At 33.5% G+C, this 17922-nt stretch overlaps 3 protein-coding genes across 3 annotated transcripts; 2 read left to right on the top strand and 1 right to left on the bottom strand.

Moving 5' to 3' along the window:
- The first annotated feature begins 5856 nt into the window (after positions 1-5856).
- LOC109180995 (60S ribosomal protein L22-2-like) lies at positions 5857-7295 on the top strand. The gene is made up of 2 exons (XM_019330735.1): positions 5857-6154; positions 6920-7295. The coding sequence occupies exons 1-2, from the start codon at positions 5916-5918 to the stop codon at positions 7065-7067; spliced, it is 387 nt and encodes a 128-aa protein (XP_019186280.1). The 5' UTR covers positions 5857-5915; the 3' UTR covers positions 7068-7295.
- A 6498-nt stretch (positions 7296-13793) lies between these two features.
- On the bottom strand, positions 13794-14204 carry LOC109181267. Its single transcript, XM_019331019.1, has one exon. It carries the CDS (start codon positions 14202-14204, stop codon positions 13794-13796), a length of 411 nt encoding a protein of 136 aa, XP_019186564.1.
- A 2376-nt stretch (positions 14205-16580) lies between these two features.
- Positions 16581-17646, top strand: LOC109181266. Its single transcript, XM_019331018.1, has 2 exons — positions 16581-17033; positions 17134-17646. The coding sequence occupies exons 1-2, from the start codon at positions 16581-16583 to the stop codon at positions 17644-17646; spliced, it is 966 nt and encodes a 321-aa protein (XP_019186563.1).
- The last annotated feature ends 276 nt before the right edge of the window (positions 17647-17922 follow it).

Here is a 17922-nt window from a genome sequence, read left to right as displayed (position 1 = left end):
GGTAAAGTACGTTTGAAAAGTCCACCAGCTAAAGTTTTGTGGTATCTCCCAATTCTTCCAAGATTTAAGCGCATGTTTGCAAATCCAAGCGATGCGAAGAACTTATCATGGCATGCAGATGAAAGAATTTTCGATGGCAAGCTTCGACACCCAGCTAATTCTTCTCAATGGGTAACATTTGATAATGCATTTCCTGAATTTGGCCAAGAGTCGAGAAATCTTAGACTTGGACTTTGTACTGATGGTATTAACCCTCACGGGAACCTAAGTAGCAAGCATAGCTCGTGGCCAGTTATGTTGATAATTTATAATCTACCCCCGTGGTTGTGTATGAAACGCAAATACATATTATTAAGCTTGATGATTTCTGGGCCAAAACAACCAGGTAATGATATAGATGTTTTTTTGGCGCCTTTGATTGATGACTTGAAGCAATTATGGGATGAAGGTGTGTTAGTGTTTGACGCATACCGGAAGGAGACTTTTAAGTTGCATGCAATGCTTTTTTGCACAATCAATGACTTTCCAGCTTATGGTAACTTGTCTGGATATAGTGTCAAAGGTCATAAGGCATGCCCCAAATGTGAAGATAATACATGTTATCATCAACTGGTTCATGGTAGAAAGACTGTATACATGGGGCATCGGAGATTTCTTGATAAATTTCACCCTTATAGAAAATTAAAAAAGGCATTCAATGGCGTTCAAGACTATACAGATGCTCCACAACCATTAACAGGGAATCAAGTTTATGAACGAGTTGAATGCATCAATGTTACTTTTGGTAAGACTCAAAAGCTTCAATCTCAAAGAGGTAAGAGGTCAAAAGAGATACCTACAAATGAGAAGAGTCCGTGGAAAAAGAAATCTATATTTTTTGATCTTCCATATTGGAAGACACTAGATGTGAGACATAGTATTGATGTGATGCATGTGGAGAAAAATGTATGTGATAGTCTTGTTGGAACTCTTTTAGACATTAAAGGTAATACTAAAGACGGACTCAATGCTAGATTGGATTTGGTTGAAATGTGTATACGACCTACATTAGCTCCACGTTGCGGGGATAAGAGAACATATTTGCCTCCAGCTGCTCATACTTTATCAAGAAAGGAGAAAATAAGTTTTTGTGAGTGTTTATGTGGAGTAAAGGTACCACAATGGTATTCATCAAATATCAGTAAACTTGTTAATATGCAAGATTTAAAGTTGGTGGGGTTGAAGTCTCATGATTGTCATGTCTTAATGCAACAACTATTGCCAGTGGCTGTTAGAGGCATATTACCTAAAAAGTTGAGATATACCATCATAAGACTTTGTTTCTTTTTCAATGCAATATGTGGGAAAGTTGTTTATCCAGACAAATTAGATGAATTGCAAAATGACATTATTGTTACACTGTGTCAGCTAGAGATGCACTTTCCACCTTCATTTTTTGATATCATGGTTCATTTGCTTGTGCATTTGGTGAGAGAGATCAAACATTGTGGTCCAGCTTATTTGAGGTGGATGTACCCATTTGAACGGTACATGAAAGTATTAAAAGGTTATGTTAGGAACCGATATAGGCCGGAAGCATCTATAGTTGAAAGCTATGTTGCAGAGGAGGTTACTGAGTTTTGTACAGAATATTTGGCAGGGGTAGAGGCTATTGGTGTTTCTACTAATCGACATGAAGGAAGAATTGCTGGGAAGGGTACTTGAGGAGTCAAAGTGAAGACTATGCCTCGTGAAGATGTTGAGGAGGCACACTTGTACATCTTGCATAATACAAGTGAAGTCGAGCCGTATTTAGATGAACACAAGGCATTGATTAGAGAGCAAAATCCAAGAAGGACAGACATGTGGATTGTGGGCGAACACAATCGAACTTTTATTCGTTGGTTCAAAAATAAAGTTATTGAAGAGAATAATATGTCTGAAACTGTTTCATGGTTAGCACATGGTCCTGGTTTGGATGTCCTATGCTATAATGGATATGACATTAATGGGTTTTCTTTTTATACAAAAGCTCAAGATGAAAAGAACACTATGCAAAACAGTGGAGTTACTTTGGTTGCAAATTCCATGCATTTCAGTAGTTCGAAAGATACAAATCTTGTGTTCGCAAAGTTGTCATATTATGGTGTGATTGAAGAAATATGGGAAGTTGATTATGTTTTGTTTAGGGTGCCGGTGTTTCGATGTAGATGGGTAGATAATAAACATGGTGTAAAAGTTGATGAGTTGGGATTTACACTTGTTGATTTTAATCGTGAAGGGCACAAAAATGAGCAGTTCATAATGGCATCCCAAGCAAAACAAGTCTTTTATATTAGTGATCCTTATAACAAAAAATGGTCAATTGTTCTTCATGGAAAGAGACAAATTACTAGAGATGAGAATGAAGATGTTAGTTTTGATATTGAGGAAATACCACCATTTTCTTCAAGTTTATTGCCCACTATTATTGATAATGAGATAGATGAAGTACATGCATCACGAGATGATCATCATGAAGGGATATGGGAGAATTGATTATTACATGTAATGCCCGCTATTTATTTTGTTTTTTAGTTTTCTTATTGTAGTACTTTTATATATTCTAATAATTTTTGTTTCTAAACAGACGTATGGATTCAGCAAATGGTGATGGTACTACACAGGATATAAATTATTTTTTTTTAAATAAATAAATAAATAAATAAATATATATATATATATATATATATATATATATATACGGCTTCGGCTTTTAGGTAAAAGCCGAAGCCGTATATTACATACGACGTCGGTTGTTCAACCGACGTCGTATCATTTATTTACGACGTCTCTTAAGACGACGTCGAAAGATAACCGACGTTAAATGGGGTATTTTAACCGACGTTAAAACCGTTTTCTGTAGTAGTGAATGCCTCTTAGAGCATCCTTAGTAGTTGATCTTCGTTGCGATTTTTGAGAGATTTTTATAAGTGTGATTAGGAGAGAGAAAAAAAATGCGGGTGAAAAAAAAAAGTAAAAATTGAATAAATTTTGACTTAAAAAAAAAAAGGTAAAAAGGTTCAAAAGTCAGAGTGGCTGCCAGTTGGCGGCCACTTTGACACGCCCCAGTTCCACACGCGCCCGCTGTGGGCGTAATGTGCGCATTTTTTTTTTTTTATTATTCTGACATTATTTCCTTCTTTGCAGAAGGATTCTCTTCTAAAATAACTCCACCCCACATCTAGAAAGAACCTCACCCAAGTTTATTGACCTGACATTAACCTTGTATTATCTCCTAGTAGAAATACTCTCAGTAATTCTTAGTTATCTCCTATAGTAGTGCTTTAATTTCATTAATTAATTTATTAGCTATCAGCTTTCAGCTAGACGTGTCAAACAAAATCTAAAAACTAGGGGGAACAATATTAGGGTGTGTTTGGTTCGCACATAGGAATCGGAATCGGAACCGGTATCAAATACTTGGTAATGGTAATGGTAATGGATTTTGGTGAAAGTATTTAACATGTTTGGTAGTAGGGTGAAATGTGAATGGTTACTAATAGTAGTGCTTGAGAATGAATAAGGGAATGAAACCCTTATTTTATTTGGGTATGAATTTTTCAATTGATGGGGTATTCGAAACCCATAGTAATGTTCTAAAAACCTATAAACCAAACAACAATAATCACTTTCATACCCATTGCTATGTGCAAAACCCACCAACCAAACACACCCTTAGGCTTATATAAATGATTGAAAGTAGAGAAATTGTGAGCATTTATATAAAAATTTGGTCGTTGATTGTATGTACGTGGAGCAATGAGTCAACCACTGCACATGATTCGGGGAAGAGAGGCTCCAAAGTCTAACCGACAAACAGTGACATGCGCAACGGAATGGGGGCTGCCCAAATTGGCTTAGCTTTACCGCTAAAATGTAGCAGTAAACCTCCGTGCCCACTGCATTTCGCTTTCCAAGTTGCACCGCTACCGGGACAATATTATTTTTATCATATTATAACTATATATAAATATAACAGTTTGCAATATATGCCCGCAATGTTAGATCACAACAACTCTTTACACACAGGTTGGTCCACGTTTTTGTGTGTATATCTAATATATCATACCTTTCAAGCGTATACTAGAATAATTGAAAAAAAAAAAATTAAATTGACCCGTAAGTTCACTATCCGAGCCAGGATCCAAATTCAGTAGGATAAAAATAAACAGAAGTGTCAGGCGCGTGTTGTGCGCGAAACGCGCACAACACCTGTCCCTCTTCATTTAATAATTCTGACATTATTTTTGGTCTTTGCAGGTCAATTATTTCTCAATTAATTCTTCTCCACATTAGCTATGATCTTGAACAAGAGTGATTTAATCTGACATTCTCTCCAAAATATTCACTGATAATATTGCTCTTAGTCATAGAAACAAAGTTTGTATTAATGAACTGTATCTAAAATTCCTAATCCGCAACTCACAAGGTAGACATACAATCAAAGTACAAGTTACGACGTGCGTCTGCGAAAAGTGGAAAAGAAAAACGCAAAGTCAAAAAAGCAATAATACATGTTAAAAGTGACTTTTTTTTTTTTTTCCGCGCTAAACAGTGAACACCGTCACACACCTAGACCACAACAACAGTCTCTCAATTAGACTTCAACCAGTCGGAACCACATCGGCGACATTGATACGTGCATAGTAGGGAATTCAACTATAAAAGCACACCCGGTAATGCACAGAGTACAAATTTTATCACTTAAAAATGTCATGGACAAAAATAGCTGAGTTTTTATGCGTATTCATTGATATTATTTGTGTATTGAATGTAAATTATTTGAGAGTTAATACTTATTTTGGTCCCTGGACTATTAGGTAATGCACAATTCAGCCCCAAATTATTAAAAGTACCCAATTTAGTCTTCTAAATTGTAAAATCGTACCCAATTTGGTCATCTGTTACAATTGTCATCCATCCACCGTTATAGAGAGGGACAAAATGTCATTGTATCTAAAAGCGAGGGACCAAAATAGGTATTAACTATTGTTATCTAATAGTCGAGGGACCAAAATAGGTATTATTATTATTATTATTATTATTATTATTATTATTATTATTATTATTATTATTATTATTATTATTATTATTAATGGTACAATGTCTCCTACCACCATATTACTTCCTTTTTAAAAACTAAAGTGTACCACACACAAAAAAAAAAAAAAAAAAAAAAAAGCATGCGCAGTCTTCTTTCATTTTTTTTTTCTCTCTCGAGGCCCACAAAAAATCACAATCTCTCAGAGTTGAAAATTCACTCTAATTTATCTCTCCTTCTTCTCTATCCTCCAATTCATATTGGACCCCACAAAAAATCATAGATGGGGTTGCTCTTAGTTTCGTTTTGTATATCAATGTGCAATCGGTTAACCGAATTGTTTTAACCAAAGTTTTTAAAACTTTAACCGTTAATCAAACCGAACTTTGTATTACTGAATTAACCGAATAGAAAATTTTTTCAATTAATCGGTGATCAAATCTTAAAAATAATACATATAATAATAAATCTAATTAAAATAATACATATAATAATAAATCAATAAAAAAAAATACAAAAACAATACCATAATAATATTACAAATTTATAGGGATTTTACATTTTATATATATATATATATATATATATATATATATATATATATATAGTTTACACAGTTGTGTGGACCAAAATAATAATTCTAAATACTCCGTATGTCAAATGGGCATTGATTAACAAGATTGAGAGTCTGAGATGAAACACAAATAAAATGAGATCCATGTGTAATTGGATAGATAATGGGCCGATATTTGCCCAAAAGCCCAACATTCTCTATATATGTCTCTGAACAAAACCCTAACCCTAATTTTCTCCCCGCGAATTCCAAGCACCGTGAAGGGTTTACACGGAGAAAATGAGCAAAGTTAGCAGCGGAGCTGGGGCCACCAAGGGTGGGAAGAAGAAGGGATCGACGTTCGTGATTGACTGTTCGAAGCCCGTGGACGATAAAATCATGGATATCGCTTCACTGGAGAAGTTTCTCCAGGAGCGCATCAAGGTCGGCGGAAAGCCGGGAGCGCTCGGAGACTCCGTCACGGTCACCCGCGACAAGACCAAAATCACCGTCACGGCAGACTCCAACTTTTCCAAGAGGTATTTTTGCTATCCATCTTTTATCTCTTCATACGCATCTTTGCTATGAATCTGTAGTTCTGATTGCTCTTGACCTGGGCTTGTGCTTCGAAATTGGTATTCAGAGTTTGTTTATTAGTTTAAATTAGTTGAATGTTGAATGACATGAAAGCTGAAATACATTCAAAGGAGTAAAGAACTTTTTTGGCAGTTGAAGGCTGTATTAATTTGAATTGAGTGGGGGTTTTTGACTCTTTTCTGTTCCATTTCTTATATTTTTGAACTGTTTTGAATTAATATTTGAAGTTCAATTGTTATGCAGTGATCTTGTGGTTTATTTAGGTGAATGGCTGAATAAAAGCTATGCTTATCTGCCCTGTCCCTCTTGTTTTTTTTCTGAAAGTTGATCTTTCTTAGTAACATGTTTTTTTTAGATTTATCCCACCCTTAAATTAGAGGTCTTTGTGATTCATATTACCATCTCTCTCATATGTTGAAGCAGTATGGAATTTCATGAGTATGGTGTCATGGACTTATGAATGTTATTTTTCTGATTTCTTTCAAGGAGCTAACCTATTAACTAGATAGGAAAATTAAGGTTGAGAGGTAGTTGCTGATTATACTTGTACTACTGGGCAATTGATTTTAATAATTTATGGTTCTCTTCCTATTTGTTCAAATGTTTTTTTTTTTTTTTTTGGTGTTTATCTTTATGTTTGTGTCTGTTATACTTTGCATAGGTACTATTATTACTTTCATTAACTGATGTGTGCTTCTTTGGCACAGGTATTTGAAATACTTGACAAAGAAGTATCTAAAGAAGAACAATGTGCGTGATTGGCTGCGTGTTATATCTTCGAACAAGGATAGAAGTGTCTACGAATTGAGGTACTTCAACATAGCTGAGAATGATTCAGGGGATGACGAAGAGTAAGGGGGTGGATAACTCTTTATTTTCTAGATATCATTGATTTCTTAGTTCAGAGTGCTCATTTTGTCTTAATTGATATTGATTGTGTTGAAGAACATCTTTTACAATATGTTTTTGAAGCAGAGAGTAATTGCAATATTTGGCATAGAACTGGTGAAATGGGATTTTGTTCATTTTGAAGTTCCCTGATTTCTTTTTGATGCTTTATATCTATTTCTTGAGTTCTGGTTTTGAACACTGACTATGTTTTGTCACAAGAGGATTCCCCAACTCTCTGAGATTCCTATTTACTGAAACTTTGAATCCAACATTTGGTTTCTATCTGAGCATTGTCCATTTGTTTTTGTTTTGTTTTGTTTTTTTTTTTTTTTTTCAAGTCAGCTCCATAAATTTGAATTGTAACTATAATTGAAGGAAGGAAAATATTACATCTACTCCTAAATTTTACTCCCTCCTAAAATTTTGATGTTGACATTTTTCTTGAGATTCACAGGATTAAGATAAACTAATTCTTTGCCTTAAAGAAAAATTACACTTTTTGATTTTTCAATTATTATCTTTTAAGAAATATTGAACAAATTAGTCTCCCAACTAGTCTCTTGTCAGGTGTAGGATATAGTACTTTTGTACTAATGAAAGTTGAGAGTATTATATAATGAATGGCAATGCTTTAAATAATTAAGGGGTCAAATTTAGTTAAACTAAACCCTGTCCCTTCCCCTTCTGTTTTTCCCGAATTCTGCCACTTTCTGAGTTTTCCAAACAAGCATTCTCATTCCCAGCCATCTTGGCACCTTATACCTTATGGTCATATTTGTGGCTTGTTTGACCACTATTAACTATTTGATTTGATTAAACAGTCGACGTTTGGACGTTGTGGCTGTATGGGGTTTGGTTGGATTCTTAGAGAACCGTGAGGTTTTTATTGTAGTAGCATGTCTCCCTTGTCTTGGTATTTACTCACCTAAAGCGGTAGAAGCTATTGCCATTTGTGAAGCTCTCAGTTGGATGAAAAACCAAAATTAAACCATACATTGAGACATGCACCTTATAAATCATCAATGGTCTCAAGATTCTCAATTTGATCGTATTTTATTTGATGTAAATGTAAATATTTATTATCATCTTTTCTTAATTTTTTTTTTTATCTCTTTTGCTAAACGATAAGCAAATTGAATTGCTCATGTTAATTTGGGAATCCTTTTTTATGTCTGACGGTAGGATATGGATTGAAATATCATTTTTCTTTAAAAAAACAAAAAAAAAAAGAAACAACTCTACTTCTCGGTAAATTTGGTACTTGTGTAACTTTCTTCTCTTACCTACAGCAAATTATGCTGTGCAGTGGTGGACACGAAATTTGATTCATAATTTCTATATTATAAATTCATAATTTCTATACCATAGATTCATAATTATTGAACTCTATATTCACAATTACAAAACTCTATTTTCATATTCCTAATTGTTGAACTTTGTATTCACAAATCACTAAACTATATGTTCATAATTTGATAACTATACAATGTAGTAATTATGAATCTACAGTTTAGACATTATAAATATACAATATAAAAATTATGAATCTATAATATATAAATTATGGATTTACAATATAGAAATTATGGATTCAATTCCGTCTACACCTTGCGTGGTGCACGTGGTTGCCCAGCATACCGCTTCCTTACCTATTTAGGTCCCAAAAATATTACCTATGAATTTTGATTTTTATCTCCGCACCCAATTAACTCATGGATCTTCACTTCCTGACCCAATTGACCTTGGGCCCAAACCCTTTCTTCCATTAATCAAGCAAGGGATAATAACATTATAATGGGAGACAACCCTCTTACAAACACAAGAATTATATATCCATTATAACTTTTTAATTAGATTTGGAATCATAGTCAAGAATTATGGACTCAAAAGCCAAAATTCTGGTACTTAAATTTATCATGACTTCAAATTAGCTTGGTTGGCGTGAGTGACTGTCCACCCTTATCCCTTAAGAGAGGTCGGGAGTTCAATCCTTCTCATATGGAATAACCAATCTAGCCAGCACTTTGTCCCTTAATTGAGCCAATAGTTATGCTGTGCAATCAAATGCACCATGCGCATGGTGCATACGATGCTAAACGACGTCGTTTTGACTAAAAACGCACGTCCCACTTAAAAAAAAAATCAGGTTCGATTCTCGACAATAGCATATTTCTGGATATATAGTTATGAATTTATGGATATTTAGTTCATTCATTGTGGATATTTAGTTCATTCATTGCAGATATTTACTTCATTCATTCACTGTAGATATATAGTTATGAATTTATGGATATATAGTTATGAATTTCTGGATGTATAGTTATTTATTTATGGATATTTAGTTCAATCATTGTGGATATTTAGTTCATTCATTGTGAATTTTTACTTCATTCACTCACTGTGGATATATAGTTATGAATTTGTGGATATATAGTTATGAATTTATGGATATATAGTTATGAATTTATGGATATATGAAAATGTTATTGCCGGGAATCGAACCTGATTTCTTTTTAAGTGGGACGCGCGTTTTTTAACTAAAACGACGTCGTTTTGCATCGTATGCACCATGCGCATGGTGCATTCGGTTGCACAGCATAATTTGCGTAATTGGGCGACCCGGTGCAAACCGGAATTAGTTTGAGTATGGTATGAATTTAAAGATATCTCTTACAATTAGGGCTTGCTCAGGACACTTCATGGTTTGACCTCAAAATTTTTTTTTGAGAAAATTTCAATTTTGGTCCTACGACTATAGAGGTCTTGTTAATTTTAGTCCTTGACTTTCAAAAGTGTCAATTTTGTACCTTAACTATGTAATTTTTGTCAAGAGTTAATTCCAGCAATGGTCCTCCGACTATATTAATTTTCCAAAATTAGTCCCCGACTTTTGATTTGGACACTTTACATCCCTTGACTTTCAATTTCTTTCCAATTGAGGTCCTTTCGTCAAATTACGGTAAAATGAACTTTAAATGAAAGAGTAAAGTAGTCATTTCTTCTGCCTAATGTATAATTCTTCGTATTTCTTTCTTGTATACGCAACTTCGGGCATCAGATTCACTTAATTGCTTAATCACTAATGGAATTTTTTTTTCGAGTGGATTTAGGGATTAAGCAATTAAGTGAATCTGATGTCCGAAGTCACGCATACAAGGGAGAAATACGAAGACTTATACATTAGGCAGATGAAATGACTACATTACCCTTTCATTTAAAGTCCAATTTACCGTAATCTAACGAAAGGACCTCAAGTGGAAAGAAATTGAAAGTCAAGGGACGTAAAGTGTCCAAATTAAAAGTCGATGACTAATTTTGGAAAATCAATATAGTCGGAGGACCATTGCTGGAATTAACTCTTTTTGTCAATTTTGATCACTCCGGCCAAATTACCGGTCAAAAGTGGCCGGAAAATTTTAATGTATAAAATTTTGAGGGCAATCTAGTCATTTTACTTCTGTTTTCTTTCTTCTCTCTTCTCTCCGGTTTCCGACGATCATTTCTTCCTCCGTTCTTGAAGCTGCCGCCGTCGTCCTTCTTCTCCCCTGTTTGAATGAGTTTGGTCCTCCCTTCTTTCCAAAGCCAACAACGGCAGTCACGAAGGGGCGGTGGCATACAGTTTAATAAACCAGAAAACAAAAATAAACACAATCAGACAACAAATGTACTATAATATAGTATAGATTATGACCGACGGCAACCTTAACATTTCCGGCTTCTTTGATTGCAACAATGATCACCCAATTGCATGTATGCAATACAACCGCCGCTTCGTAACTGCCGTTGTTGGCTTTGGAAAGAAGAGAGGACCAAACTCATCCGAACCGCCGCTTCGTCACATACCTTACGATCTATGAATCCGAGGAATGTTCCGAAGACAAAAGCATGCTAAATGCACCCAAAACAAAATCACATAATTGAACTGCCGGTTAAGAAAGAGAATGTTGAGCTCTGAGTTTACCTAAGTTATTAGTTATTTATTTATTTATTTATCCATCAATAATAAAAAGATGGCGAATTCTGAAGAGGAAAGATTCAATCTCTTCGCCCAGAGCTCTGTTTGGCGAATTAATCTGTGGCGCGGCGGTGGCCAGTCGGTGGCGTTGAAATTTCTCCTGACAATTATTGAGGTTAGTGCATAAGTATGACACTAATTGTAGGCTTAATTATGATGATCATTCGGTGATTGAAAATGGCTTCTAAGCTTCAACAAGTTTCAGCCAAAATTTTCCGGCCGCGTAGAAGAGAAGAAACGGAGAAAAAAGAAAAAAAAAAAGAATAGCAAATGACTAAATTGTCCCCAAAATTTTATACATTAAAATTTTCCGATCACTTTTGACCGGCAATTTGGCCGGAGTGATCAAAATTGACAAAAATTACATAGTTAAGGTACTAAATTGACACTTTTAATAGTCAAGGACTAAAATTAACAAGACCCCTATAGTCGTAGGATCAAAATTGAAATTTTCTCCTTTTTTTTTTTTTTTTTTTTTTTTTTTTTTTAATGACTTCATTCCTAATAAAACTAATGGTGAGGACGCTGTCATTGCCGAATCCCAGTAGACAGACATTGTGATTGTGATGAATTTGTTTGGTCAGTTGGGGGCTCACTATATGTCCCGTGAAAGTGTTTCAAAACACTTTTCACCATTCAGTTTGGATAATTGGATTGTTTGACACAAGAAAGGAAACATTATCTTGCCAACGAAAGAAGGAAAGACAAAACATAATTTTTTTTTAAAGAAACAAAACAAAAAAGTGGGTTATATGAGTTTGGCCATATAGTCAGTCTTAGGCGAGTTTTACAACATATATTCTCAAATTTTACTTCTTCATTTTTACTTTCTGACATATTAAACAAAAGTGGTCTATTTTCATCACGTGAGTCCAAACAAAATGTCTACATTAAAAATGTGAGTAAAACTTGGGACTCCACGTAATAATTTCGGTCATAGGCATGGCACCTGGATGGCTGGATGCTATTGTGTTTCAGTATAAAAGATACTGTCTCTGCCCTTTAGCTGTAGATTGATTTGCTTTTGTCGGAAGTGGCCTGGCATATGCATGGTGTTTCAAGCTCAAAGCTCATAATGCCATGCTCAATTGCTACACCATTCACATATGTTTTTTTTTTTTTTTTTTTTTTTTAAATATAATAAACATTATGGACATAAATAAACCTTAGGAGTATTATTATCTAGCTAATACCATGTTCAAGATTCATTTCAGATTCGCCTAATAATAGAATCAGTTAAATTTATTGTCAAATGTCAACTCTTTGATACATTTTTAAATAAGTTTTATCATAAGTAAAATTTGAACAACCTGTAATTAGATAAAGGAATTTTTCCTAATTCCTAAGTAATATGAGTATTTGTCCAAATATTTATATTTTTCATTTGATACAACAGTAAAAAAAAAAAAAAAAAAATAAGGGTCAAATAGGTCATTGAACTACACACAATAATGCAATTAGGCTATTGAACTTTAAAAAATCAACAATTGGGTTCCTAAACTAACCAATTTCAAACAATTCTACCAATTTGTAGGTTTCCAACAGGTCAACCGGTCATCTTCCCAATTTAATTATTTTTTAAAAAATAAAGTTTTAAAATTAATTATTTAAATTAAAAAGAAAAGAAAAGAAAAAAAAAAGGGACTCCGCCCGGAGACGAAACGAAGAAACCTTCTTCGTCTCCCTCCAGTTTCTTTGTAGACGACATTAGTAGTCGCAACACAATCTTGTCCATCCCCATCTAGATGGTCATTGCATATGCAAGCATCTACGAGAATTGTTTACGCTGGAACTTGAAGGGCAATCTCGTATTTCAAAGAGTGAGAGACATTCGGGGGATAAGAACTTTGGTTCCTTCACGTATCCCATTAGCTATTCTTGCTTCGACAATGTGATCTGCCAATCTTGTGATGATGAGCCGCGTCCCGTTACAAAGACCAAGAGGAAGTAGTCTATGTTCCGCAATAACACAATAGGTGCATCGACATTTAAAGTCAATGAATGATTAGGAAAACCCGACAATCTCAAACTATTTAAGAATTCAGGAGTGCGTACTTTTGATAGATTTTCACTGTCTAATTCTGCCTTACATAAAGAGTCACAACTTAAATATGTTCATCCTTCTGCAGTATTCATGTCGTACATGTACTGATTAATTTGATCAACGACATCTAAAGTTGACGAGAGGATCCCTCATCCTTCTACCTGCGACTCATCAAGCATGCCATATCTCGAGCTTTGAAGGTGCTTTCCACTATAGTTGTTATGGGATCGTGTCCAAACTTCAACAAAAACCATGCCGAAATATCGATCTCAAATGAACCGCCGTTTACAACCCTTGCAATCCCATCTCCGATGTCTGCAATCCATTTTGAAATCCAATCAACCGTCTGTCTATCTTCCTTTGAAGCTAAGGTCCGTAATGTCAAGTTCTTGGTGAGCCTTAATACCTTGCAATTTGTCCACAGGTATGAAGAATTAATAGTTGCTCCGACAACTACTGGTATTGTTGCTTTTGGAATAGCAGGTAGGATCTGTCTAAAATCGCCACCAAAAACTATTGTCTTTCCACCAAAATTCTTTTCAGCACTACCCAATATGGCGAACCTCAGTAGATCCATCATGATTTTGTCCAAAGCCTTAAAACAGTGTTTGTGTGTCATCAGTGCTTCATCCTATATTATCAATTTGCTCCTTATTATAAGCTCAACAAGGTCACTGCCTTGCGATATATTGCACGTGGAATCTTCGTTCAAAGAGAGTGGTATAGCAAATCTGGAATGCGTCATCCTACCTCCCGACAAGAGCAAAGATGTTATTCCACTAGAAGCATCATTCAGAATAATATCATCGTGGCTCCTTATCTTTGACGATAACGTTCTCCACACGAACGTCTTGCTTGTTCCTCCGTAACTATACACAAATAAGAATCCACCTCCATTAGAATTAATATCATTCATAACAGAGTCGTAAGCATTCTTTTGTTCGTCAATAAATTGTGTTACCAATGTTTCATGTTCTGTCTTGAACGATTCATTGTCATACGCCAAATCTTCGGCTATCAATTTGTTTTTACTCAAACACATGCTAGTTTCGTCTGGGATTGACTTTTCTAGAAAGTCTTACAGGCTCTTTCCCCACAAAGATAGCAACTTCTCCAACTTCACCATATAAGCAAACTATTTTTTATTTGATTCCGATAACATCAACTCTTAAAAGGAAAAAAAAGGAGAAAAAATTAGTTTATTTATAAATAATGAAAAGCAAATAACAAAGTCGAATAAATAGATTAGAGTAAACTAAATATCATTGATTCAATATTGAGTAGTGACGAAAAAAATCAGAATATGAATTTTAATATTGTTGCATTTTTAATATTAAATAGATTGCACAATATAATATTTGTTGTTATAATTTATATAATTGTATATCAATTCAAATATTCTTAAAATTCTAGTATTTTCAACAGTGCATTGCACGAAATTAATTTGTTATAATATTTTAGGAATATTTGAATCGATATACAATTATATAAATTATAACAACAAATATTATATTGTGTAATTGATTAAATGGGTTGGATCGATTATGTTTTTTGATGTTATTCTTGTTTGAATTCAAGCAAATAATATTCCAATTACCCATGTGGTGCACGGATACAATTTTTTATTATATATTTAGATAATAAAATTAAAGATCATTTCTAATATTTGAAAATGTAAATTTATTTGATTATAGGATTAGTGCAAAAGTATCACTCAATTAATTTAATAATATATGACTCGTTTGTTTACAATTATCTTTAAAAATCGATATGTAATATGATATATGTAATTATATTATTACTAAAATAAATAGAAGAAAAAATGATAAATAATTTAATTGTAATTATTATAAAAATAAATCTAATGATCCATGTTTAGCTTAGTTAACATAATAATTATTAGTTAATTATACTAATATCTGTGCAATTATACTTTTATACTTTAAGTATATTCCTTTTCACCATATTGTATTTACTTTTTTCCTCATCCTCCATATATGAATGAATTAATTGTAATTATTATATAAAAAAAATCCAACGATCATGTTTAATTGTAATTATACTATTATTATTGTAATTATTAGCTTAATTAACATAATAATTATTAATCAATTATACTAATATTTGTACAGTGAATCTTTTAATTACTATAATAATTATTAGGTAATTATACTGATACTAATATTGTGCAATTATACTTTTATACCTTCAATATAAATATATATATATATATATATATATATATATATATATATATATATATATATATATATATAATCATAAAATTAATTGTAATAATTATAAAAAAATTTAATGACCCATGTTTAATTGTAATTATATTATTATTAAGGTAATTATTAACTTAATTATGATAATAATTATTAGTCCATATACTAATATCTGTGCAATTAATTCTTTAATTATCATAATAATTATTAGGTAAATATAATAATATTATGCAATTATATGATTACACCTTATGAATAAAAAAACATATAGACAGATTAGCATAAAATTACCATATAAATTAAATGAAATAATGAGAATAATAATTTATTTTCTTCTCATATTATTATGCTTAAATATAAATAAATACATACATACATACATACATCCATGCATACATACATACATACATACATACATACATACATACATACATACATACATACATACATATATATATATATATATATATATATATATATATATATATATATATATATATATATAATCAAAAAAAAGTAATTTTAATTAAAAAAAATCAACAATCTATGTTTAATTATAATTATACTAATATTCTTGTAATTATTATCTTAATTAACATAATAATTATATGTGTAATTAATTTCTTAATTAAACTCATCAATTTTAATATATTAGTTGTTTTAAAATTATATTGTGTGATCTATTTAATATTAAACCCATTCTATCTTATATGCATCGGAGTAATGACGGAAAAATATTGTTGAATAGAAATATGAATTTTAATATTGTTGTATTGTACTACGAACAGAATTTTAATGCAGAATTGTAGTACAAATACGAAAATAAGAAACAATATATTCCATTAGAAATTGTATTATGTTGTAAATATTTATATTTATGGCCATTAAACTATTTAGACCTTTCACTTGCTTAGCCTTTAATCATGTATTGATGTTGTGTACTTGAAAGGTTGTATATGACCACTATATAGAGTGAGTGAATATGAATGAAAGAGACACACTTATATGATGGTTATGTTATAGCTTGGTGTTATTCTTCTCCTTCCTTTTCCCCCTCTATGCACCTACAAACACATACATATACATACGCAATTCCGGGTGTATAACCGTGCAAGCATCACGCGAGAACCAACGAGCGAATAGGCCAAAACTTAACACGTTATCAGCACGCTCAATCTCGGTGAACGATCATGTCTTCTATCGCCAAAAGAGAATTTAATGAGCTCGCACTTGACGGTAGCAACTATTTGACTTGGGCTTTAGACATCGAGATTCATCTCGCGTCTAAAGAACTAAGCCAAACCATTGTTGCTGAGTCACAGTGTACAAACGCCCAGAAGGTGCAGACTCTCATTTTCTTACGTCACCACTTGAACCACGACCTGAAAAATGAATACTTGACTGAAAAGGACCCTTTGGCATTATGGGAGTCCCTGAAGGACCGCTTTGACCAGCAGTCATCGATTGTCCTCCCTCAAGCCCAATTTGACTGGCTTCACCTGAGGTTTCAGGACTATAAGTCAATTATTGACTACAACTCGGCCCTTCATAAGATAGTCTCGCAACTAAAGCTCTGCAAACAAGAAGTTTCAGAGACAGACTTAATTGAAAAGACTCTGTCTACCTTTCATGCGAGTAACCTTGTACTCCAGCAGCAGTACAGGGCAAAGAATTATGAAAAGCATTCTGATTTGATATCTGCACTTCTTGTCTACCTTTCATGCGAGTAACCTTGTACTCCAGCAGCAGTACAGGGCAAAGAATTATGAAAAGCATTCTGATTTGATATCTGCACTTCTTGTGGCCGAGAAGCACAACCAGTTGTTGATGAAAAACCATAATGCACGACCTGCTGGGTCTGCCCCCGCGCCTGAAGCACATCATATTGCCCAGGGAAGCAATTCTAGAAGGGGTCGAGGAAAGGGTCGTGGTAGAGGTCACGGTCGAAACAATCGAAGTGGTAAAGGCAAAGGCAACAATGACTCCCGGGCCCAAGATAAGAAACAAAGTGATCAAGGTTCATCAAGGTCACAAACATGTTATCGGTGTGGATGTACGGGACACTGGTCTCACACATGTCGTACACCAAAGCATCTGGTTGAAGCTTACAAAATGACGCAAAAGAAAAATGATAAGCAACCGTCAAGAAAGGAATCTCATCACACCAACACTGATTTGCCTGAAGCAAATGCAGTGATGAATGATGATGATGATCTTTTAAAATATGAGCTTGAAGACTTTGGTGATCAAGAATGATCTGTCTTATGCTCTTGGTTTATGAACCTATTTTTCGTATCGTTTTTTTTTTGATTATGAACTTATGTTTTTTCATATCGTTTTATGACTTGATTTCTATGTTTTCTATTTTATCATGATGAATGGTTCACCTCTTTTTTTAACCTCCACATGCTATTTTTTGTACCAAGGCATTGGTTAATTAGTAACGAACAACCACTGTTCGAGAAGTAACCCCGAAGATCTTACAACATTACAAAGTTGTTGTTCGCACAATGGAGCATGAACCAACATTGT

Source organism: Ipomoea nil, unplaced genomic scaffold (assembly GCF_001879475.1).
Source record: "Ipomoea nil cultivar Tokyo-kokei standard unplaced genomic scaffold, Asagao_1.1 scaffold1043, whole genome shotgun sequence".
NCBI classification, from domain to species: Eukaryota; Viridiplantae; Streptophyta; class Magnoliopsida; order Solanales; family Convolvulaceae; genus Ipomoea; species Ipomoea nil.
Note: the sequence above shows the minus strand (reverse complement) of the source record. Positions and strands in the feature narration are given on the sequence as shown.

Bases quoted from the DNA above. Each gene is read 5' to 3' on its own strand.
- LOC109180995 (XM_019330735.1), top strand. From the start codon at position 5,916: ATGAGCAAAGTTAGCAGCGGAGCTGGGGCCACCAAGGGTGGGAAGAAG. The intron at 6,155-6,919 runs GTATTTTTGCTA...TCTTTGGCACAG, and splicing joins GACTCCAACTTTTCCAAGAG to GTATTTGAAATACTTGACAA.
- LOC109181266 (XM_019331018.1), top strand. From the start codon at position 16,581: ATGTCTTCTATCGCCAAAAGAGAATTTAATGAGCTCGCACTTGACGGT. The intron at 17,034-17,133 runs GTACTCCAGCAG...CTTGTACTCCAG, and splicing joins CCTTTCATGCGAGTAACCTT to CAGCAGTACAGGGCAAAGAA.
- LOC109181267 (XM_019331019.1), bottom strand. From the start codon at position 14,204: ATGTGTTTGAGTAAAAACAAATTGATAGCCGAAGATTTGGCGTATGAC.